This window comes from Cupressus sempervirens, chromosome 6, assembly GCF_028749045.1.
Source record: "Cupressus sempervirens isolate cs-2001-9-10 chromosome 6, ASM2874904v1, whole genome shotgun sequence".
Classification (NCBI taxonomy): domain Eukaryota; kingdom Viridiplantae; phylum Streptophyta; class Pinopsida; order Cupressales; family Cupressaceae; genus Cupressus; species Cupressus sempervirens.
This window is the reverse complement of record NC_143123.1, coordinates 603,728,176-603,753,558: the sequence shown is the minus strand read 5'-3', so window position 1 is coordinate 603,753,558 and position 25,383 is coordinate 603,728,176. Positions and strand designations below refer to the sequence as shown.

At 36.3% G+C, this 25,383-nt stretch overlaps 1 protein-coding gene across 4 annotated transcripts in view; it reads left to right on the top strand.

Annotated features, from left to right (window-relative positions):
- Positions 1–25,383, top strand: part of LOC149553691 (uncharacterized) — a 122,661-nt gene that overhangs the window by 44,862 nt on the left and 52,416 nt on the right. For all 4 annotated transcript variants that reach the window (XM_089789069.1, XM_089789071.1, XM_089789068.1 and 1 more), the window contains exon 4: positions 20,077–20,194. In XM_089789069.1, coding sequence (XP_089645195.1) covers positions 20,077–20,194 — 118 coding nt within the window. The remainder of the gene's footprint in view (positions 1–20,076; positions 20,195–25,383) is intronic.

Below are 25,383 nucleotides of genomic sequence, written 5' to 3'. Positions count from 1 at the left end.
TGCGAACTTCAAAGTATAATATTTTCCTCCAAGAACAACTTTCAGTTATAATTTAAAATTGACATATAATGAAGTCACTTTATTAATTTAAACACCCCCATTGCTCCAAAAATGACCTTTTCATTGATATAGCGATATTCTGACACACAAGGTTCTTGTTTCATGTGCCCATGATTTAAAACTTCTTATCTCGGTTCCAATGAGCTATTACACTAAGGCGCCCATTACACAATTTCAGTAACAGAAACTTTAGAGTGGTTTCCTACCATCCTGCAAGGTTGGTCTTTTTATGCAAGCACAAAGATTTTATCCAAACAGGCAGTACACTTGTAGGGGAAGAACAAAACCACAGGTTGAACAGGTTCAAGAAACACAATTATTCAAAATGGGTGACAGGAGAGGTGGTAGTCCTCCTGGGAATGCAGAAAATTAATGAGGATAGTATAGCCATGGAAATATTTAGGGGTCTTGCAGCAGGGCAGCAATAGGTGACCACAGTTTTGCAGCAGCTTACCAAAGCCATGCAGCAGATTTCTTTTCCTGCAGGGAAAAATCATGACAGGGAAGATAAGAGTTCCAACAAATACCTATGACAGGCCTACACGTCCCATGTTTTTGAGGAATGAATCTAAGGTAGGGTGTGTAGAGATAAGATGTAGCTATTGTTGATTACATTTTGGCCATGCATGATGAATGGGATGCATTTCCACTAAGAGTTAAAGATCACCTGACATTTGATAGATTCGTGACCTAGAGGAGAGAGCATAGCAGTCCCATGCAAGAAAGAAGATAAAGGAACCAGAATAATGATCTTAAACATGCCACTTGCAAGCTCACAGTTCCTATATTTGATGACAATGGGAGGGTCACAACAAGAACTTGGATTAGTAAAGATGACACCTTCTTGACTCTTCAACCTACAACAGAGGTGGATGCACTAAAGTTTGTAGCATTGCATCTGGATGTTGTGACTCACAATTTGTGGCATCACAGAATGGTCACCTTGCAGCATAACCACATTACCTCTTATCAGGATTTATCTAACAAGTTGATTGAGCATTTTGACAAAAGGATCAAGAGGCATATTTCAGAGATCTTTCTCATCTTAGATAGGTGTGCAGTTTGGATTCTTTCATTAGTGAGTTCCAGAGGTTTGTTGTGCTAGCATCTGATGTGACAAAGAGATGTTTAGCCACTTTATTTGCCAAGGGACTTCAAGAGCCCTTTATAGGTAGGATTAAGGCTTTTGACCGACCTTTCTTGCATGGGGCCATTAAAAAGGCAAGGAACATGGAGCTTGTAGCTCCTAAGAAGCAATTTCAACCTAAATCTAATACTCTCTACCTTCTAAAGAGGACCACTCACCAGTAGCAGATCAAAAGGGAAAATAAGTAGCAAAATATGATGGTGCAACTCGTTAAGGATATAAGGCAGAAATAGCTATATTATTGGTGCAACAAACCCTATAATCGTGATCATACTTGTCGATTGAGGCCTAAGGGAAAAGCTAACCATTCCATGTGGATTATTATGACAATGTGGAGGCTGAAATTTGAGACTAGCCAATTGTTTCTGACATTTATGAGGCTCTAAAAGCCTCTCTTGAGTTTGGTCTTGATGCCAAGCTATCCCTGTTAGCATTATCTACCATTGTACCATGTGCATTTGCTTTTAAGATCAAGGGAATAGTGGATGGACAGCGATGTGTTTCCATGCTTGACATTAGGGCTACACATAATTTTATCGATGAGGGATTTGTCTATAGGTGTAGACTTTAGACAGAGGATGTTGCTGGATTTTGTGTCTGAGTGGTAGATGGTTATACCTTTGCTTGCACTAGATGAATATGCAATCTAACTCTTTCTTTTGATGACTATGAGCTACAGGCTGATTCCTATGTAGTCAACTTGGGTATGCAGTAGCTTTAGGACATTGGAGAATTCCGTATGTTTAGCCCAGAAATAAAGATAAACAAGGAAGAACAAAAATAGATACAAGACACATGAGATTATCCTGGGAAAGCTCTTCCACTTGAAGGGAAAAAACCTAGCCACACCAGCAAAAAATTTCTTTTATTGATACTTATGTTCAAGTGTACAATGCTTTTCACCTGATATAATATATATAAAGTATAGAGAGACTCTTCATTACACAACTAAATGTCTTCTCAATTTCTAAGCATACAACTATTTGTATTTCCATACGCATGTCTCTTTGTATGGCACATGCTTCTAAATATTATCTCAAATATTATTACAAATGTCTTCTTCAGTTGAAGATGACCATAACGGTCATATTTGTATTTCATAAAATCAAATATAAAGATCTCTATCACAACTACAATCTTCAACAAATTTGCAACCTTATGGCCTGATTTTTCGCTCACCTAGTTTATGTAAGATTCTTTGAAAAATCAGGAACAAGTATGTTGAGAATAAGCTAGGGTGTATGAATTTTGTTAGCCCTTAAGAAAATCCCTAGGTGAAGTTTTATTCTATTTTGATCATTTGAAGCTCATGCAATATAACTTTAATCTTTAAAAGGACATATGTATTTTCCATGCATGCACCCTTATCCTAAGTTTTGAAATATTTCTGTTATTATATTTCATGAAACCTTTATGTTTGCTAAGTTACGACTATGTGAGGCCTTTGTTAAGCGCAACATTGCATTGTTTTCTTCCCTGTTCCTTTTTAAGGTTGCGAACTGGCGAGGTAGTCTATTTTCAAAGATAGGCATGGTTTTGCTGTGGTCATTGCAAATGCGTGTCTTTAAGTTGCGACAGGGCGAAGCAACGAGAAGCGCATGATCACAAGCATATTTCAGCTTAAGGCACTAATAGCTGTGATTGTGTGAATAAAGGAAGGAAATCAATACAAACTGTTAGCATGGCATTGCAAAAGATCAGTTAGACGGTCAAGGATGAGCTGCGAAGGTGCGAGGAGTTAATGCCAAGTTAAGGTTTCTCTTTGCGCATTATCGCATGTAGTGTAAATGAACCATGGGTTAGAGAAGCGAAGTCACGAATGCTTGTAGTTGCATTGTCACAAGGTTTAATTGCAGTTAAAACTTTCAAGTTGCAAAATGGTGAGGGAAGCTAAGTTGAAGGCTATCGCATGGTCGCATGTAGTTTAAGTAACATCCTAAGTTGAGTTGCGAGCATGTGAACAAAGTATGTGTTGCGGTTGAAGTTGATATCGTACCCTCGCATGGTCCGAATGATGTTAACGTTTTAAGTTGCGAAGTGGCGATTGATAGTAAAGCGCATGTTTGCAAGCTTTCATAAGCAATTAGAATAATAAGTTGTGAAGTTGCGAGGTAAGAGAACTGTTAACCAACTGAGCGCATTCTTGCATAGTTAAGTTGAATGCTCGGTTTTGGAGTTGTGAAGGAGTGATAAGGTGAAATCTAAAGCATCCTATGATCGCAAGTGTAAAATGTTCCGAGGGCTAGATCATGGCGTGAGGTTGTGAGGTGTATAAAGGAAGGGCTTGTTGCAAGGTCACAATGCTCACACAAGTATGTTAAAATGTAGCTGCGAAGCAGTGATCAAATGAGAAACATAAGGTTCGCAAGATCACAAGACAGTTTTAGCAAGAAGAAAGATCAAGTGCGAGGGTGCGAAGCATTAGAAAGAAAACACTAATCGCATGGTCACGGCCTAAATCAAGGAAAGCTTGGAAGTTGTGGTGAAGAGGCGATGGGCTACTTTTTCACATCATCATGACTGCTAGTTTTAAGGCATGAAAACAGTTTTAATGGCCATTATCTAAGCTGGATAAAAGGACGTGAGCTAGAGGTACAAAAATATGAAAAAAACAAAGACTTCGCTAGCTTTTTGAGGATTGATAGGTTTTCAAGTGTTGGGTTTTAATTGTCATTAATGCTACACTCCCATTCTAGAAACACATAAAGTTTGAAAGATACAGAAGTTTTCTTTATCATTTTCATAATTGCTCAGTCTCAAGGGTAAATTTTGAATTCCAAATTGATTCCTAGTGTTTTTTCAATATTTAGTATACAGAATCAGCTAAATTACTTGCAGAAATGGCCCAAAGAGAAGGTGAATTGATTGCACAGGCAGTAATTGAAGAACTAGCTACACCACTAAAAGCTCCCAACACATTTGTAGAAGAATGGATACACATCTTGCTTGGTTCCACAAATACTTAGAATGCCAATGACCTTGCATTTAAAGATCCATATGCAATGTGTAGAGATGTAGTTGTCCCTGATAGAAATGGGTATGAATTATTTTGGTTTTTCTACAAGAATAGAGTGAAAGAAGTTCCAATATGCAACCCTTGGGTAAGGAATTTGGAAAAATTGATCATGCCAAAAGTGTTTGCAGACGTGGACTTGGTCAAGGCATTAATCAAATGCTATAATCTTGTTAATAAGTCATTCCACAGGAAGGATAAAAGTGTTTTTCTAGCATTGGATAAGGATACATTCATAGAGGCATTCGATTTGGGTGGACCTATGTCATTGCCCATTGATATTGAAGAGCTGAACGAGAATTTCAAAAAACATAAGAGTTTTTATATGGGTAAAAATATGGCCAGATACATTCCCAAGGTGAAGAAGGATGTAGGAGAGATTCCAAAGAAGAGAGATGTTGAGAAAATTATGCCCTTGGATTTCTTTTAGAGGTACTTTCAGAATACTGTGTTTGGGATTGACAAAGTCCTAGGGTCAGATGGTACCATGAATGTTTCAGGGGCATTTTATGTCATGGCTCTGAATATTTAAGACCCAAATCATTATGTTGGATATGATTTTGTAGAATACATCATTGAGAGTATTCATAAGGAAATCACTGCTGCCCAACAAGGAGAGCTGAAAGATTTCAAGTTCCATCACTACTCCCTGATCATGCACCTTATCTTGTCCAAGAATGCTGACATATTTGTGTTAGAAATAGATAATATTGAGAGGAGGGGGGGTAAATCAGTATTTTCAATCCTTTTGCCCACAACTGGATATTATTAATTACTTTGCCACATGCATAAGAAAGTAACCCAATAATGCTGAACAGTATAAAAAACCATACATAAAGAGAGCTCATAACACCATATTTTGTTAACTAGGGAAACCATGGCCAAGGGAAAACCCCGGTGGGGATGAAACCCACAAGATGATTTCACTATATAAAGAATGCGGTTAAGGATATTGACCCTATTAGGAGTCTATGAAGAATGTATAATGTCTTGAGTCCCTGTTAGAAGACTAGGCCTTGTTAGAAGCTTCAACCCTGTTAGGAATTGCTTCAACCCTGTTAGGAGTTGGTGGATCATATACAAATGTGTGCAAGAAGAGCCCACTACCCGAACATGCAACTATACAATTAAGTTCTTCAAGAGAATAGATATACATACAATATTGGATCACTTGCTGTACTTCGCAATTCTTCTGATTGTTAACTCTTCATGCAAGCCTTTGATAGACTGTAGACAACTATGTTACCCTAGGTTTTAGGGATGGGGGGACGTGGGGACGGAGAAATGGGTTTCCGAGATGGATTTTTTTTTCTTAGAGCAGGGGACGACAGTGGGAATAGCTATATAAAAAGTAGGGAAAATTTTAAATATACCGGAAAATTTTAAATATTCATATAAAAACATGGATAATGCATGCTTATATAAATTATAGAACCTTAACATGTAATGTTTGTGTTAAATAATTTAACTTTAGAGTTCACATGAGAGTGGAAATCAAACAAATTATTAAAATTGAAACATTAATTTTATGGGACAGCCAAGGGAAAAGTTTTTGGAAGTTTCCGAGTTTCCGAGATGGGGGACGTGGGGACGGGGTCAAGTTTTGCCGGAAACATGTCCCCGGGTAACATAGGTAGACAATCTTCCTTTCTGTTCCCTCAATGTCATAAACAAGGAGTAACTATGCATATATCAATTTGCATCATATCTCGCATTACATGACCTCGCATTCACACCTAACCTTGCAAATGAAGTTCTTTACTTATATCAATCATATTAATAAATCCTAACTTAGTCGGCTCACATATCATCCTTAGAGTTGGCTCATCAAGAATTAATAATCAAAATAATTCTTTAAGTCGTACAACTCAATTTGCTGACTTGCTCTGTTCTGTACAGTGAAGTATCTGCATCGATATTTCCTTCATAACTTGAACTTGGTTGTCTGTATGGACATGCACATTGGTATACATCATCAAGATGACATCATGCATCTGTAGTCAACCGTGCAAGAAAATATTCTTAAGGAATATTCCACTATCAATAAATCTCATCGTGCTGCTATAACATTGTCCAATACTTTGACAATGTTCTATGACAAACAATACTGTAAAACATATGTTGGCATATAGAAAACCACATATCTCATCTTATTTGACTGATTAGTCATATTGCCAACAATCTCCCCCTTTGGCATTGATGACAACATTTTGGGAAAATTGGCTAGGTCCCAAAAATGCTATCATACCAATCAAAGTAAATAAATGTACATAACATAGTAAAAACATTATATTCATGTTTTGAGAAAAAGATTACATCCCTTATAACTCCAATTACAAAGCTTGCTTACTACTATACTTCAAAATACAACTATATAATTTACAATTACAAATTTCCTTATTTCTCCCCCTTTGACATCAATGACAAAGGTGTCAACAAAAAGAAAATCCTGTCAAAATCTGAAAGCTGCATCAAAATTTGGAGAAACAATCACTGAAGTCAATCGTCAACTACACAAGATGTTGCTTCCAACTGTCTTTCAGTATATCTGACACACTTAGCGCACATAGGGCATATGCGGCTAACTCTGCTGCATTCAAGTCTGTAGCCACAAATTTGTCATATGAAGTTTTAGCTGCCAAGCATTCCTCCAACTGATTCTGTAACAATGTAATCTATGGGGATAAATGATCTCTCAAAAGAGTAAATCTTTTTAGGGCTTTCTCTTTTTCTACTTGTATATCCCAGATGCTATCATGAATTGCTTCCATTGAATGCTCAAGGTTTTCTAACTTCTGATCTTGTTTCAGAAAGTTATTATTAAGCGTCTATAGCTCAGTTATCTTTCCTTTGATTTGTTCATCAAAACTGTAAAGGTGAAGGTATGCCAAGTTGCACTTAGCATATATCTGCCTCCCTTCCTCCATACTCCGCCTCAATACCTTAATGTTTCTATATCATTCTGTATATTTGTACACATAGTATTAAGAAGATTACCGTCATGCTCAATCTGTGCTTGCATTGTAGCAACATTGGTAAGCGTTGTAAACTCATTGTCAAAAGTTTTGCATACAATTGCTACTCTCTGCTAAATGTCTGCAGATGTATCAATAGAACTTACTATCTTCTCTAATTTGTCCAAAACTGAAGTTAAAGTCCTCTCAATTGACTTAATTGATTTCTTCTTTTCAAGGAATTTACTCAAAGAAGATATAAGGTTTTGTGCTTCATCTTCATCATTTGAATACTGCTGTGGTGACCACTACCACTTGTGTAGGTGGTGTAGAGGGTTTTACTGTTACTGTGGCTATGGGTGCACTTGTAGTAGCTGCCTCAGTGCTAGTTGACATAGTTTCAAATTTCTTCTCAGAAGATTCATCTTCTTTCTTTTGCTCTTGCTCTTCTTCTTCATCAGTAGAGCTACTGTAGTCAACAATATTGCCAACAATGACTAAGCCAAAATCTTTGAATGGATCTTCAGTTCTATCCACTGTTACATTAGTGTTATCTACTTGCATGGATTCACTATCAATGGTAATGTGTGGTGAATCACTTGGAATTGAAGCTTCAACTGGTTTCTTAGAACTATGAGACGGACTGACTGCTGCCACAATGGGGCTTGTCTCCCCTGACTTCACACTCTTTTCAGTCTCCTTAGGCATAGTAGACATGTATGTGACTATTGCCTTTTGAGTTTCCATATTTACCTCTTCATAATTTCCTCCCATAAGAAGAATGGATCTCTTCTTATTCCTCAGCAAGGGCCCTATACCTTTCAAAATTTCCTTTAACTCTTCTTCATTGTTTACTATACATAGCTTTTTCACCATATTCATCCTTATTTGTTTATCTTCCTCAATTACTCTACTCTTTTTGTTTCTCAATCTATTATACAAATCTTCAGGGATTTGACCCTTTATGCTATCAAACCTTTTATCTTTCAGAATCATGTTTCTAAATACAACATTCTCTACTTGTCTCCTATCCATATTATTCTACAAGTCATAATACTTATTCAATTGCACAAAATTGTTGTCATTAATAATTTGCATATTAAGATATTCTACCTTTGGCTTCCATGCTTTCCTTCCTGTTGAAGTCTTTACTTCTTGATCTATTCTGTCACCAGTCTCTTCTTAAGATTCTGAGGAACTGATTTGCAGGGTTTTCCTCCTCTTACTTGGTCCACTTGTTGTTTGCTTAATTCTCTTCTCAGGAGAGGGGATTTACACAGGTTTTGTTTTCTCAAACCTTGTAGACTTTCTTGGCATTGATGCTTCCTCTATTTTCTTTTGGTTCCTCAAGGGTTGTTGCTACGCAACTGCTACATATGGCACTGTAGATGCTTGCGCACTTGTCTGTGCAACTGTAACCTCTACAGTAGGTCCGGCCATTTCAATAGGTGTAGGAGTTAATAGTTTAGTTTGTTTGCTAGCCTTCATCTCCAAGGCTATTCCTTTCACCTCTTCAAATTCTTTTCTAGACATGCCTAATTCTTTTAAGATAGAATTAATTACTTTGTCTACTTTCTTCTTGATGTCCTTGTCCATTAGATTTGTTTGGACCTCTTTCATCTTTTCAGTATATGTACCCCATTTAGGGCATCCAGAATCTACTTTAGAGTGTAGAATTATCTTCTCATAGCCTTCAATTAGTTCAATGCTCATTTTATAACCCATAGGTTCAATGAACTTTACTCGAGGAACTACTGCCTCCATGCATGTGAAATCTGTTTCTACCATGAAACATAGTTCATCCTTATATTTCTCTATCAGTGTAGGTGGTATCCTATACCTTTGCTTCATTTCGGCTTGGAATGATTTCATCATTCTATCAATATCATTGTCCCTGACTGTTTCTGATTTAGATCTGTAAACTTGAGTGATAGTTTGCATTGCACACTCTACTGTAGGCTTCTCTCAGTGTCTAGTATATACTGCTAACTGCACAACTTCTAGTATCCTCTCTAACATCAGCTTTCATTCAACTGACGTGCTGTCTCACTGAGAATGCTTAATTCAAGTAGGATGTCACAGACAATAAGTGACTTTACTATCTTATCAGGTGCATTAAGATGTACTTCTTCCAGAACTGTATGAGAACTTCCATGTTCTTTTGCCTTTACAAATGTTTCCTTGAATGCTTCTATCAGCTCCTTCATTTCTTCCTTTAGACTGTCATCATTTCTTCTATTGTTCCTTTTGTAGTTCTGATTCCTGTTTAGGTTTCTTCTATCCATTCTGTAGAACTTTGCTGTGTGTCCAAAGTTATTACATGACTGACAAAATGTACATTCCTTCTTTGTTCATTATACTGGTTGTCAAGTGCTCTACAATTCCTTGCAATGTGTCCAAGATTATTACATCTGTAACAAACAATTTGTCTTCTTCCTCCATTTTCATTGCTGTGAGATCTTCGTCTGTTACCTGCACAGTTAGTGTTCCTAAACATTCTACTATTTGCATTATTATTATCAAATTTAGGTTTCTTACAATCTACTACGCAATGTCCATATTCATGACAATTACAACAATAAAAATTTGAAATAGGTTTAAAAGACTTACCTTTGCAATCGTCTCCAGCATGTTCAGGTTCATTGCAACTGACATGAGATTCCTTTCTTCTATTTTCCTCATCTTGATCAGATTCTTTAGATTTCTCAAAGTGAGTAACATTCTCTTTGACTTTGGATATATCATCAAATTTGTTCATGTTTAAATCTTTCTTGACTTCAGGAGTATCGGGTTCTTTTCTCTCAATAGATTTCTTGGCGGATTGCCCAAGAAAGAATCCAAGTCCAGTTTTATCATAACTAGGTCTTTGAACGGATATTTGTTCTTCAATCTTTTCACTGCTGGTATACAATTTCTCAAGTTGCTGTTTGGTTTGCACCAGTTCACCTTTCACAATAATATTGTATTTCTCTAATTCTACATGTTCCAACTTGATAGATTCTAATTCAAATGTTACTTTGCTTAACTGGGATCTTAGATCTGCATTTTCAGCTTTTATTTCAAAATCATTCTTTCCTCCATTTTTCTTAAGACTTAGCTTGAGTTCTACTATTTTTAACTCATGTTTCAAGATCTCATTTTCTTTCTTTAGATCTTCAATATCATCATCACTAGTTCACTCACTAGGTCCTTTTTGCTTCAGGTTATCTATCTTGTCCTTTAGTTTACCAATATAAGCTTTTGCATCTTCATATCTATCCTTTAGGCCATCTCTTTTATCAGTAAGGAGATCAATATGCTCAAGAGCTTCTTCAAGATTTTTTCTTTAACTGTTCCATATCCATAGGAATTTTATTCAAGTTGTTAAGCCTCTTTTGAATAACTAGGTTATGATACCAATTGTTAGAAATAGATAATACTGAGAGGGGAGGGTGAATCAATATTTTCAATCTTTTTTGCCCACAATTGGATATTATTAATTACTTTGCCACATGCATAAGAAAGTAAACCAATAATGCTGAACAGTATAAACAACCATACATAAAGAGAGCTCATAACACCGTATTTTGTTAACTAGAGAAACCTTGGCCAAGGGAATACCCCGGTGGGGATGAAACCCACAAGATGATTCACTATATAAAGAATCCGGTTAAGGATATTAACCCTGTTAGGAGTCTTTGAAGAATGTATAGTGTCTCAAGTCACTATTAGGAGACTAGGCCTTGTTAGAAGCCTCAACCCTGTTAGGAGTCGGTGGATCATATACAAATGTGTGCAAGAGGAGTCCACTGCCCTAACATGCAACTATACAATTAAGTTCTTCAAGAGAATAGATATACATACAATATTGGATCACTTGTTGTACTTCGCAATTCTTCTGATTGTCAGCTCTTCATACAAGCCTTTGATAGACTGTAGACAATCTTCCCTTCTGTTCGCTCAATGTTATAACCAAGGAGTAATTGCACATATATCAATTCGCATCATATCTCGCATTATCATATCACATTACATGACCTTGCATTCACACCTAATTTCGCAAATGAAGTTCTTTACTTATATCAATCATATTAATAAATCCTTCCTTAGTCGGCTCCCATATCATCGTTAGAGTTGGCTCATCAAGAATTAGTAATCAAAATAATTCTTTAAGTCTTACAACTCAATTTGCTGACTTGCTCCATTCTGTACAGTGAAGTATCTGCATTGATATTTCCTTCATAACTTGAACTTGGTTGTCTATATGGACATGCACATTGGTATACATCATCAAGATGGCGTCATACATCTGTAAGCAACTACACAAGAAAATATTCTTAAGGAATATTCCACTATCAATAAATCTCATTGTGCTGTCGTAACATTGTCCAATACTTAGACAATTTTCCATCACAAACAATACTGTAAAACATATGTTGCCATAAATGACAACCACATATCTCATCTTATTTGACTGATTGGTCATATTGCCAATAGTTTGACCAGAGCTTCTTCAAGTCAACACAAGTGGTGAGAGAGTTTGCCAATGCAAAGATGGACACGGGTATGACAAATGTACTATCCATATTCAAATGTTATCTCTTTCTATAATGATTTTGTTCATCCAGTTTTGAAAATGATAGAATGTATAATTGAAAGAGTCCCTAGGAATGTTAGGAAAGTTGTTAGACCTAAATGGTGTTTTGATACTGGAAAACGATTGACTCATGATTGGGGTAGTGTTTTCTTATTTGAGGAATATACTGTTATAAGATTATTCGAATGTCCCCAACCACCCCACATTTTGCCTAAATATGTTCTTGAGAGGCTAGGGTTGGTAGAAATATTTTGGCAGTTGATTTCTTTGAATAGGGTGTACTTAGGAAAAGGTGTCAACAAGGGAACATTTCATACTAAGGTGGGAGACTTTGAAATTGGCAAAAATGCCATTGAGCAGACCAATTCATTTTTACGAAATTATAAAATGCTAATTGGGCCAGCCAGAACTTATGACCCCTGTAATGTAGTAAGGCATGCCTTGAAGAGTATGAGAGGATATAATCTGCCCCCTACAAAGCTTCTGTGGGAAGAAGATGTTATTGCTGATGTGTTGAGTGAGGATGTTTGCAGGGAAAGAATGATTAAGTGCAAAGATATTGTTGGTTATGAACATGAAATGAGAAAAGTAGACCCATCTTTTAAAGGGTTTTATCATGATGAAGAATATTGGGCCAGATTGGATAAGTGTGTAGAGAACTTTGATGAGTTGGTGTCTCAAGTCCCAGAGGCAATCAAAAAGAAGATTGACCCGGACTATTTTGATGATGAATACATAGTGGAGGTATCTGATGAAGAAGATTAGTCTAAAGATGACCAACCTAGACAAGATGTTCCTGAGAGTTTTGCATGGGCAGAACAAAGACATAAGAAGCAAAAAGTGGTAGAAATACTAGATAAAGCTCAACAAAAGGCTCTCCAAATTTTGCCAAAGCGGAGAAAATACTTTGATGATGTTAGAAGAATATTCTTAATATCCCAGGCATCTGAAGATGAGCAGAGAACAAAGAAATTGCAACTAGAAGCTCAATTGATTGATGATAGAATCATCGAAGCTAAGGAGTTTATGAGTGATGACAATTTTATCAAGTCAAATGAATTCAAAAACTTCCTATTTAAAATAAAAAGGAATGAATTAAAATTATAGATGAAGCTTGGAGACTTAGATGAAGTAAGTGCTAGGTTGGTGCAAAAGCTGCAGGAGTATGATCTTGCCAGTGAAACCCGTACTACTGAAGAGGCTAGAGATCTGGTAACAAGGAGTGGAATGATTTATCTTCCCAGGGTGGGACCTGTGCTCTTCTTTTCTGCTAGAGCAAATAAGAAGATAAGAAAAATCAGTCTCATTTGAGGATGAGAATCAGTATGGGGAGATGATGGAATCAGGGTTCAATGTAGATGCCCAATGGCAATTTGGAGTTTAGCTCTAGAGGATGATAAGCCCACTCATGGAAATCAAAGAATCCCCTAGGGGAAACGTTATGTTTTGGCATGTGCAATCTACTTCTAGTGACTAGATATTTGGGATGCATACTTTGGTAGCATTAATGAGTAAGAACAAGATGGACACTCTTCAAGCCCAACTTGAGAAAACATATGAAAAAATTATTGGAACAAGGAGTTATGAAGAGGAGATGAAGAAGACTTTTTGTCTTACAGCAAAACACTATTAAGTTGGAGATGGATGTGTCATCATTAAAGAAAGCCATCAAAGTTGCTACAGAACTCCATGATAAAGCTGTGCAGACAGAAGAACAGATGATTGAGACAGGGGAGGCATCAGGCCACACCATGGAAATTGATGAGGAAAACTTAGAAGCAAGGATGCAAAGATCAAAACAATGAAGAACTTGCTAACTCATAAGATAAATGCATTGAAAATAATCTCCCAAAATGCACATGGCAGTTATTTGGCATTAGAGGGAGCTGAGTACAAATATTCAGAGGCTATTGGTTTGCTAACTCCACTCTTAAATACATGGGGCCCCTACATGCAATTCTTTGATAGATTAATCCCTTTGCTGCCACAAAAGGAAGACTTGCCAAAGGTCATCATTGTAAACATTAGAAAAGTGATTCATAAAGTGAAAGATTTAAATACTTTCTTTAATGGCAAGTTATAACAGATCCAAAATAAGATGAAGGCAATAGCTGCAGATATACCAAGTTTTGTGCCTATAATTTTAGATGGTGAGGGAAAAATAAAAGACTGGGTAGAGTGGTCATCTTCTTTTGATTACATTCTTGAACACCCCAGGTTTTTGTCCTATTGCAACAATGAAGCTGGTGTAATAACAATTCATGACATGATTGATATGCTTTACAAGATGGAGATAGACATGTCTAAAGTGAATGCAGAGGTCAGAGCCATGATAGATGCCAAGTGGACAAAATGTTTAGATGAGTTAGAAATAGTAAAAAATACCACTTGGCCTAATGTAGACACAGATATCATCATATGGGAATTGATTGCAGATATCAAGGCTTTTCCATCTGCTAGCAGTGATTGATACAGTTAGGAGATGTAGTTAGCATGCAGTTAAAGATTCAAAGAACAGAGGACAAGTGCATTGATGATGACATGGGTTGAAGACAAATCAAATTTGTTGAAAGAAAAAATTGCTAACGAATGCCACTTGCCAGTCTTGCAACTGCATCTCAGAGTTTTGTCAAGTATAAAGGATATTTGTGATGTAACTGTTTAAGACTTTTGTTTTCCAATCATGTTTGGACAAGTGTCCTCCCAACTGAAGCTTATGGCAATCCTTCTTATAAAAGGATTTCCAAGATGAGGACAAGAGGTCCGAGTTTCTTATAGTTTTGAGCATTATGCTATTGTTGTGACCGGTCCATTGAGTCTTTTGTAAACCTTGTGATGTATTCTCTTGTAAATTTTAGAATACAAGTGAACATTGAATGATTTGCTGTTCTATCTTGAAGTTTTTATAGTTTTACCAGCATTGTGTAATTATCAAGGAAAATCAATACAAAGGAGGAAATTCTGCCATATTTTTGTCTCTGAATTCTGTCTCCATTTTTGTGTACTAGTTATGTTGGAATTGTGTAAGCAAGTGTTCTGCAATTTAGTGCAACTAGGATAGGTTGTATATCAATTTGTTGTTGCTTTTAATTCAAGGAATTAAGTAAATGCTCCAATAAATTGATAGGGTTTCTAGTAATATAGTAGGGATATTCATAAGAATGGGTTTAGGGACAATTATTGATAAGATTAATTGTAATGCAATTAACTAGGTCAAAAGTATTTTGTTGGGTAAACTTTGAATCCCAATGGATAGGGCACTGATCATACATTCAATTGCATGTTTAAGAAATCATAGGATTGCATTAGGCATAAAATATAAAATCAAATCAATTTTACTTTATTGTATGAAGAGTTGAACTACTGGTCAACACTTATTTGCAGTAATTCCTTGAGTGTCATTGTTAGCTGCTACTGTCAAGGATTAGTTGTAAAGTATAGAAGATATGTGACCATTGTCTTCTTTAAAGGGATAGATCTAGAAAAGAGAAGTATCAGTTAAATGAATTGTGAGAAAATTGTCAAATAATCAATTATATAGCCATGTATCCCTAAGCTGCACCCACCTAAGCTTTGCAGAACTTGAAGAGTAGAGAATCCTAGTGATTTTGTTGAAGTTGGAACTAGATCTGAAGTTTTCTCAGTTAAACATAGAAAGTAGCTAGCCCTTAGACTAAGATAAGTCCTTTGAATCCTAGTATCAAGCCTTTTTCTGCCTGGTAGTCTAGAAAACACCAACACAACCTACCTTTGGTGGAAATGAGATTCGAGTACCAAGGCTATATGTATGTTTTGAGGGAAATGATAGAGGGGATTTTATGCTCTTTCTGTTTTTAGAAAAGAGCAAGGTGATAGAGGAGGAGCATGATATTATTTAAGAGCGTGACGCATATCTTGTCTCCAATAGTTCAAGGATATACACTTTAGATCAACACAGTGGCAAGGTTCACTTTGTGAACAATCTTTTGTTTGAGACAAATGTTGCATTGTTTATGACAATCCGCTTTTCAAGGTTGATGTTGATCCCTCTATAGAGATGAACCTTCATGATGTTTAGGATCGTACCAGTGCTTTTGGATTTTAATTAATCTCAAAGAGGAGTTTTTAGAGGTGTATATTGTAAGGAGGGCATATAGTTTTGCATTTGATCCTCATGTCACATTATCTTCTAGATGCACAATTTAGTGGTGTATGAGCTTGATGATATGGATGATATTTTGTGCAATGTATGGGGGCAAGTCTTACTAGTCTACAAAGTTACTCTAATATGATGTTTCTATTCCTATGACATTGGGTATTGAGATGGTTTTAGTTTGGCAGTTTATGCTAGTTGTATTAATGATGTCATTGCAGAAGTTGGTTAGTGACGATAGGGACATTACACAATTCTACCCATTGTATCACGGTGGAGTTATGATTTCTCCACAAGTTGAGTACAGTGGGCTTCTAGATGAGAGATTGCTTGGGGACAAGCAATTTCAGAGAGGGAAGATGTAATGTACCCATTTTAGCTCACTTTGCTTTGTGCTTTGTAGTTTGGTGTAACCTATTAGTGGCCCTCATAAGCTAAGTCAAATGGTTAGAGGGTACCAATAGGCAGAACAAGAGGCCAATTCCCACTCCAGAAGATAGAGTGTTCAAGATTACTCCTCGTTTTGTTTTGTGCTACACTTACCATTTATATTGACTATTTTAAGAAAGTTAGGATTTCTTTTTATAGGACACTTGAACATTCTTTATTGCAGTGTTGAGTTTTGCATCTATGGGTTGACTGGATATTTGGGGACTTACTATTTATTGTAAGTCAATTTGGAACGTCATCCTCATAGATGTAACATCCATTATTCACGATGGCTTTGCATTGGCAAGGCACCTACACATTTGGAAAGTCATCCTAATAATAGATGTAACATCCATTACTCACAATGGCTTTGCATGATGAAATAGAAGGCTTGACCTCCAAACCAAAGAGAAAACTACTACTAGCCTAAGTTACCATATGCTCTTGTAAACCTTGGAAGTCGGTATGCGATTCGCTTGTCATTTGTAGTCAATTCCAAATCAACCAAAATTTGGCGTTGGTTTGACAAAGTCTTGTCGAAAATGTGGAAAAGGACTTTGGTTGACTTTGGTTGACTTTTAGTTGAATTTGGAGTGAATTTACATATGCCTGTGCAACTTCTTGATGAATTTGATCATGGGCCAGTAAAGTAATTTCGCTTTAAATTTGTTTAACATCTTTTAACATTCTTTTTTTGTTTGCTATAATAACCTCAGCGAGCTATATCCTTAACAATCATCAATTTTACTTTGCTAATCAATAGTCCAACATTTCATCAAACATTTGGTAGTCTTTAATGTTATAATTGCAAATTTGATAATCTGATTTTCGAAATTACACTAAAGAATGCAATTGGGCACTTACAATTTCAGATCAATTTAATACTAAGAAGTTTGTATGAATGCCAACATTAATTCATAATTGTGCCCTACAAACTGTGCAATTATATAGTTATGAAAGACAAAGGATTTGCTCCAGCTTTAATTCATTACCAACAATGTTTCAAGAAATAGTAGCAGCAATAATATTTTAAAATGCCAAGAACTTGGAAATATAGATTGGCTTTGACTTTTAATTTGCAGTCCAATGTGAATCTATAGTAGCCACAATAATATATATCGCAGGCCATATAAATTGAACGTAGCTCTCTAAAATTGTAACACGACCCCTCAGAAATGTCACACAAACCCTCCTTAGGTGAACATGACTCTGCAATTGATAAATTGCTTCCCTATAGTGAAATGACAACCCTCTAACACTCAAATTGAACTCCCAGCCAGAACGTAGAAGCATAAAATTAATAATTCAGCCTTCATTTCGTTCTTCAAAATCTAGTCTTAATCACTTGTTCAATCAACTTCTCAATAATAGTAGATACATTAGAGAAGCAATTACAATTTGTTTTACCTCAGCAAAAAATTGCAAGATAAACTTAGAGTCTAACCCTTATACTTCAGCAAGGGCACAAATCCACAGACTCAAAAATTGTCACAAAGACAACAAGCAAAGAGATAAAAAAATAATCGGATGCTTTTCTCATCAAATGTCCTCATATTTTATAATATAACTCCACATACACAACATTAAAATATAATAAAGTGTCATTAATATAATTTATAAATTGCTTTTGGCTCCAAAAATGACCTTTTCCACCATAACTTAATATTTTGACATGCAAGGCCATTGTTTCTTGTTCCCACGATTTAAAACTTTTCATCCTTGTTCCAGCGAGCTATGATACTGAGGTGACCAACCAATAACACCAACAAAAATAACAACCTCAACGAATTTAGATGAATAATAATAATTATTCACCCGTCTTGCGAAAACAATTGAAGAAGCATCGGAATCGAAATTTGACAACACCAAAGTGATCCTGATGATGAAAGACAATGAATGAACCTGATGGGGTGACTTACTATAAATAGACACTGACTCCAAGATTTTTGGAGCCCAAACTAGAAGCTCAGAAAAAAAACTAAGAGCATTAAACAACTCCTCTAACTCAACTAAGCTCATCGGAACCAATAGTTTGACTAACTATAAATAGTAAGTCCCTAAAATGGAGCCAAAGACCCAAAACACACTATAGGCTGCTGGAAAGCTTATAACCTCACAATTGAGACCCTCAAATCCAATTGTCAGCTCACGAGGGTTGCAATGGTGAATTGACCAAGCCAACTGCAAGACCCTGCTAAAAATGGGGACATTACATTTGCTTGTTTTCATGGTTAACCTAAACAGAAGACGACAACTTTCCTTTTGGTTGTATTTGGTTTTGGCAATGCGGGCTATTTTATTTACGCTTGGTTTTGGCGACGGTGACAATTTCTGACAAAAACAACGGACTACATATATTTTTTGATTCGAGTTGAGTGAGTGGATTGAATCATAGTGCAAAATATTGTCACTATATTTAATATTAAAAAAACATGTATGTTTATGTGTGTGTGTGTGTGTGTGTGTGTATAAACTTGTACAAACAAGCCCAAAATGAACCTGAACCCAACCCCCAAAACAATCGGACGAATCTTGAAACCAAATGTCAAACCTGCATCCAACCAGAATTTGAACCAACAACTTAGCTAGTAGCTAAACTCTTTGAAGATTCAAAAGAAGCCAAACTTTAGATCAATAGAGTCATGATACATAGTTCCCATTTAATTCCTGTTAAAAAAATTGGATCTACTAAAAATCCCAATTTTATAAACTTTGTGCATTGTTGGAAAATCTATTGGACTTAGAACTGAAATATCCGAAAGGCAGCTGGAGGGTTTCTCTTAGATGGATAAAATTTACAAGGACAATCATCCATCCTTAACTAGAGTGAAAATTGGTAATGCTGCTGTAGATAGAGCAGGAGGGAAATGACAGGGGCACCATGAATGATGTAACCTCTGACCAATTTTGCCTACCAGTACTGCTGCAGAAATGTCTTGATGAGAGCTGCTGGTTTTTGGCTGTGAATGTGATTTGTGGAAGTAGTCTTGGGATTAGACAAAAGTTTTAATGTTGGATACTTGTTATAAACTATTGAATGCTTGCAAAAGGTGCAAATATTGTATAACATTTCCCATTTGTATGAGGTAGCCGTAGAACTATAGAAGCTAGGTTATGCAAAGAAGCAAGTGATGTAGTAAGGTAGTTTTGTCAACTAAATGTTGCAAATTGTTTATATATGACTCTATGAGACATGAAGAGGAAAAAACCATTTAAACCAGTTATGAAACATATCCCTGAAAATAATGTACATTTTTGTAGGTTATTTGAATCTATGTACAAATTGTCAATCAGAAGTTTCAGTTCCTATCTGTTGGTACTAAATTGATGATTTTTGGCATTATTTTTTTGGCTCTACTTGCATTACTGTTGGCATTAACAGTTTTGAAAGCTTCAAAGAGGGTATATTTATTGCACACTTCACTACTGGAATAGATGATAAGCATGAGAAATATTCTTGTAGGTTTAAATGAAGCTTTTAGATAAGGACACTTATTTCACTGTTGGAACACACGTTTTCAATGCTTGATATCATATACAATTCCTTGTTTACATATCTTCTAAATACTCTAGTACCTTTTTTTCAAAGCATCAAACTTTTCATTTTCAGCAATGAATTCTATACACTTGAAAAGAGCAAATAAGTCTGTTTTTCACAGCTCTATCTATGCGAGTACATTTGAAATTTCTTAATATGAAGGTCAAAGTACAATGATGGTGGGACCTAGTGGTGATGATTAATACTATTTATTTATTGTGATTCAGGAGAAATATGTGGATCCCTCAACAAAGCAACCTGGTCATTTACTGTCACAATCAAATATGGTCGCATTTACATCAGCAATGCCTTCCTTGGACAATGAAGGAGTATTATCATTTGAACGTTAGTATTTATATTGGTTTGATTATATTACTAGCTGCTTCTTTATTCGAGAAGCATAATTTCTTATTTTATGGCTTTGAAAGATTGTAAATGTATCTCCAAAAACTTGACGTAAAGAAACACGATACTTTGTCACCAAAGCACCCAAATTTTAAAGAACTTTCTTATTTCGTTTTTTCCTTTTAATTATGGATTTGTTTCAATCTTTTTCCTTTCCATTTCCCTCAAAATTCTGGAAATGAGCTAAATTGTCTACATTTCCTTCACATTGTTTGAAAACATTCAATGGACCCCTCCTACTAAAACACAATGACATGAAATGTCATTCACTTAAGTTATGCACTTTGAACTTCCCTCTCTAAAACTTTCAACTTTGTACTCTGAAAATAGGTTCAGCCTTGAATTCATATCCTTGTAAACACAACAGTAGCAACTATCACTGTTATGCATAAACATAAATGTCATATTGATTGCAAACCAAATAGGTGAAATATTTGTCTGGTGTGTTTTTAGAACCGAGTTTCTCTTATGAGTTAAAAAAAAGTAGTGTTACCCGGGGACATGTCCCCAGTATATTTTCAGCCGTCCCCGTCCTAGAAATGTCTTAGAGACTTGGGGACACCTAGGGGACTTTGACTTTGACTCACAAAGTAACATAATTCTGGCATAAGAATTCTGCTGATTCTTATATTTTAAGGTTCTATTATGTATAAGTAAATGCTTTATCCATGTTTCCATATAAATATTTTAAATTTCTCTATATATTTTAATTTTCCCTATTGTTATATAGCTGCCCCACATTGTCCCCAAAATCTGTGAAATTTTTTGCTGTCCTAGAAACCCGTCCTATTGTCCCTTGCGATCCCTGTCCTGGAAACTTGGGGGAACATAGGAAAAAAGCCATCTTTCTATACGGCTTGGTTTTCCCATCACCATGAATATGGTAACACTTATTTTGATCCCATTAAATAAATGATTGTTTCAAGCCTTCTAAATCTGCTAATCAATTGAAATCTTGTGGCTTATGTTGATGCATGATGAAGAAACATTGACAAAGTGCGAAACTCTAAGAAACCTAGGCTTCAGGTGAACTATGATTTTTTGGAAAATTTCTGTCCTACAAGAATCATAGATCTCAACTCAATGGCCTTGGAGAATTCTCCTTCTGTATAGTTTTCCCACTCTTAGATAAAACCGCCCAGTTTCAATTTGGGTAAATGAAACCACTAGACTTGTGCGTTTAATCATTAGATCTAAAATCTCCAAACAATTCCAAGGCGTATATTCTTCCATAGGTCAAGAATTAGTATCTTTAAAGCTGATTACAACAAGGAAAAGCCATCTGCCTCCTCCTGGTGATGTGCTTTGGTATCATCTTAATGCTTCGGAACATTTGGAATGAGAGAAGCAACATAATTTTCTAGTAGCAGGGTAGGGGTATCAATTAGGATAGACAGAAGATCAAAATTATTATCCCTGAATTTGTCAAGCAAAAGATTTCTCTCAAATTCTCACTTCAAAATGGGGGCATTTATGCAAATAACTCTCTTTACAATCCAAGACTTCAACTATGCCTGCCTAACAATGTCAAAAGGAAAAGCAATTAATACACCCTAGGTGATGCCCCAAGGGGCAGTTTGGGTTAGGCTACTATGGGAGGGATTGATAGATATTCAGCTAAATCTGTAGCTTTCTTCTTTTTTGAAAAATCAGGACATACAATGAAGAATCTATTACACATCAAAGTTGTTTATAAAGGAGTACAAGTGGTATACAAAAAGTACACACATGAATTTATAAAGACAAAGTATTCACACAGTATGCATATTGTGAGATACATTGATTTGACTTTATCATGTAGGCTGGCAGGATCAATTCTCTTATACCCTATAATTTCCCTTCTTGGACCGCCTTATATTTTTGCGGTAAATTCATAAATCCAAAATGAAACAAGAGCAAAATGTTGTTAGTGATTCAACTCTTACGTGAGAAATAGAATGAGATGAGCCTACTTTGGACACCTACAAGCAGACTAGATAGTAATATAGAAATGCTAATGAAATACATCCAATTCTAAGGTTATGTCACATACATATTGATCTACACAAGAAATCCCAATGATTACTTGGGAGCTCAATTATAACGAGGGTGGCATTGGGAGACATGATGAGGTGCCCCAGGTACCCACTACTCCAGGCCCAATAGCAGGACCGTATCCTCTATGTCTCATGTGGTCCTTAACAATCATCACGAGGTGACTTAACTAGTAGGAGGAGCTTCACACGATTCCCCTCCATCATGTCAACCCCTCCTTTTATGATAGAAGATCTCGTTTTCAATTTACTTCAACAATTGATTTATGTGGGGATTGTAGGGGAGATGCAATAGGGTGCCCTTGATCCTCAGCCCTAGGTCCTCCAGATGATCTTATCCTCCTTGCCCACATATGGTCCTTAGGCATCAGTATGAGGTGATCTCATGTGGTCCTTATCCATCATCATGAGGTAGCATACCTAGTGGGAATCTCATTGCTCCCTCTCCTTGCATTCTCTTCCAAGGTTGTGCTGGGAGACACGATGAGGTGTCCCAAGTATCCTCTACCCTAGGTCCAATAGTAGGCCTTACTCCCCTGTGGCCTCATGTGGTTCTCAACCACCATCATGAGGTGGCGTACATAGTGAGGGCTTTACACAATTCTTCTCCATAATGCTCACCTCTCTCTTCATCTTTTAGATTTACTTATATTTCTGCTAATGAATAGATAAATATTCCCTTTTCCTTTCAAATGAGTTGATCTCCCCTTTATATAATTAATCGTGGGGAGACACACATCTTCATCATGGCTGCCCTTTGCAATGGTCACAAACTTGCAACCTTTCACCATTAGCACCCTTTGGAATAGTCACAACCCTTCATCATTTCTACCATTTGAAAGAGTCATAAACCTTCATACTAATTACCCTTTGAAAGAATTGCAACCCTCAATTATGATCCTTTCTAAGAGTCTCAACCCTTCATAACCTTTTCATTTTGAAGGAGTCACTTCCTTAGTTTCTTCTCATTTCTTTTTTCTCTCCTTTTAATTCTTTCTTGCTTCACACCTTCCTTTTTCTCTTCCTTCCTCTCTCGACCTTTCAAATGAAGTTCTCTTCTTCCTTTTTCTATCTCATGTTCGATGGAGACAGGACTGTTCCTTTTTCTATCTCATGTTTTAATTTTATTATTTTATGCTTTAAATTTAATATATATTTTTGTTTTCTTATATATTAATTTGTTAATTATATTTATTATTTAAACCTATTTCTAATGGAAGCTCGTTGAAAAATTAAAGCTACCAGTGACTTTTTCTGATATACTTTTTCGGATTTTCCTTTTGAGTTTCTTTGGAAGGTTTTTGTTTGAGCATTGAAATGACTCACCAAGTTAATTGACTCAACAAATTCATGACCAAAACCGTTAGCATAGCTCTCATTCAAGGTCTGCAAACCTGAATAGTTCTTGGTTTTGATTATTAAAACAGGCACATCCCTCACATACTCTTATCTCCATAGCTTCTTCGTGTGGAAGAAATAAGGATATGAAGTATGTTTCCCTCTGTTGTCTTGTTTTCTCCCATGATATTGCAGCCATCTTTGACTTCTGCAAGAGCTGTTTTGCTTGGGCAGCAAGTGCCTTAGCTTTCATTGCTCTGTCTCCACTTATTGCACATCCTTGTGTCTTTTCCAGGTCACCCATGCTAAAGTACAATAAATCAGATAGTATGTGGCTTATATCCACATCCATGGAAATTTTAATGCTTCTGTCACCATTATGTATTATGGCTGCCATCTCATGACTTAATGAAGGTATAATGCTGTCATCAAACAAAAGTACCATCATACCTTCTCATCTTATCTTTATGGAGATCATCATGTTCATCCCAAACAGCCTTCTCCATGACATCTTCCTCTTTGTGTTTGTGAGCTAAGTCATCAACATACTCAAACATAGGTTTATTATGATAAGACTTGATAGGTGTATATTAAAATACTCAGGCCATTTTCTGATATACCACATTGGCAAAATGAATTTCCCATCTCATATTTTACTTTCCACTCAGAATGACTAGGATTATTATCTTCACAATATCTTTGTTGGATTCAAACTCACATGATGACACTATACTGCTGTTCAAACTCAAAAGTATTGAGTGCTGATCATACCTTTCCAAGGTGCCTTGGTTGTCTTTTCTTGCTTCTCTCTTTATGGTGTGTGATTCCATAAGAAGTGTTGGTCTAGGAGGAGTAGTGAGCTGAGCATCATATGTCTCCTCAGCTTGTTTAGGCATCCCAAACCTGTTCGATGCTTCCATCTCTATGGCTGATCTGCTTTCAAATTCCCTCCAATTCCATAGTGTAAAGTTCATAACGAACCACACATTGTCGAAGTGGACTATCTTCCTATTTGGCAACTTCCTAGTCTCAATGAAGAACTCTTCGATTCAATGAATCTCAAACATCCTCATACAATGCTCTTTTATTGTGAACATGTGTACAAAATTATGGAAGCCAACGTTATTATGTGCTGCCATCCAATGTACAGAGCTGGGAATTATGATTTTCTGTTCATGTTTCTTGACGGTCAGAAAGTTGTTCCAACAACCAATGGACGTGATATCAACATAGGTGGAGACTCCTTCTCAAGGAGCTGATCCTTGACAGTCTTGGCTTCGTCTAAGTACTCAATATACAACCATGCAACTCTTTTCCCTCCAAGCTAGGGTCTTCACATGCTGACTGAATTTCGCTCTTCTTATCCTCGTATGTAGGCTGAAACACACCTGTGTTCTCTTCTTCCACCATTGGACTGTCATAGGCTGACTGACTTCTTTTCTCCTTAGGATGCGAATCAAATGATAACACATCTTTTTGTCTTTCCTCTACATACCCAACAAGTGGCATATCTATTATGGTGTCTTATTCAACTTCAGGGTCCTTATAAATGAGAGTATCTTCATCCATCATAGGGCTTCCATTCGACTGAATTTTGTCTTAATAAGGAACGTGGATAGGCTGAAGAAAATCTTCTTTCCTTCTTCTCATGTACTACTTGTCAAAAGATTCCATAGCATTGACCTCCATAAGTTCTCTTAAGAATGCACCAAAATTTTGGACAACCGTCTCATTCACAGGCATGGCCAACCTTGATAG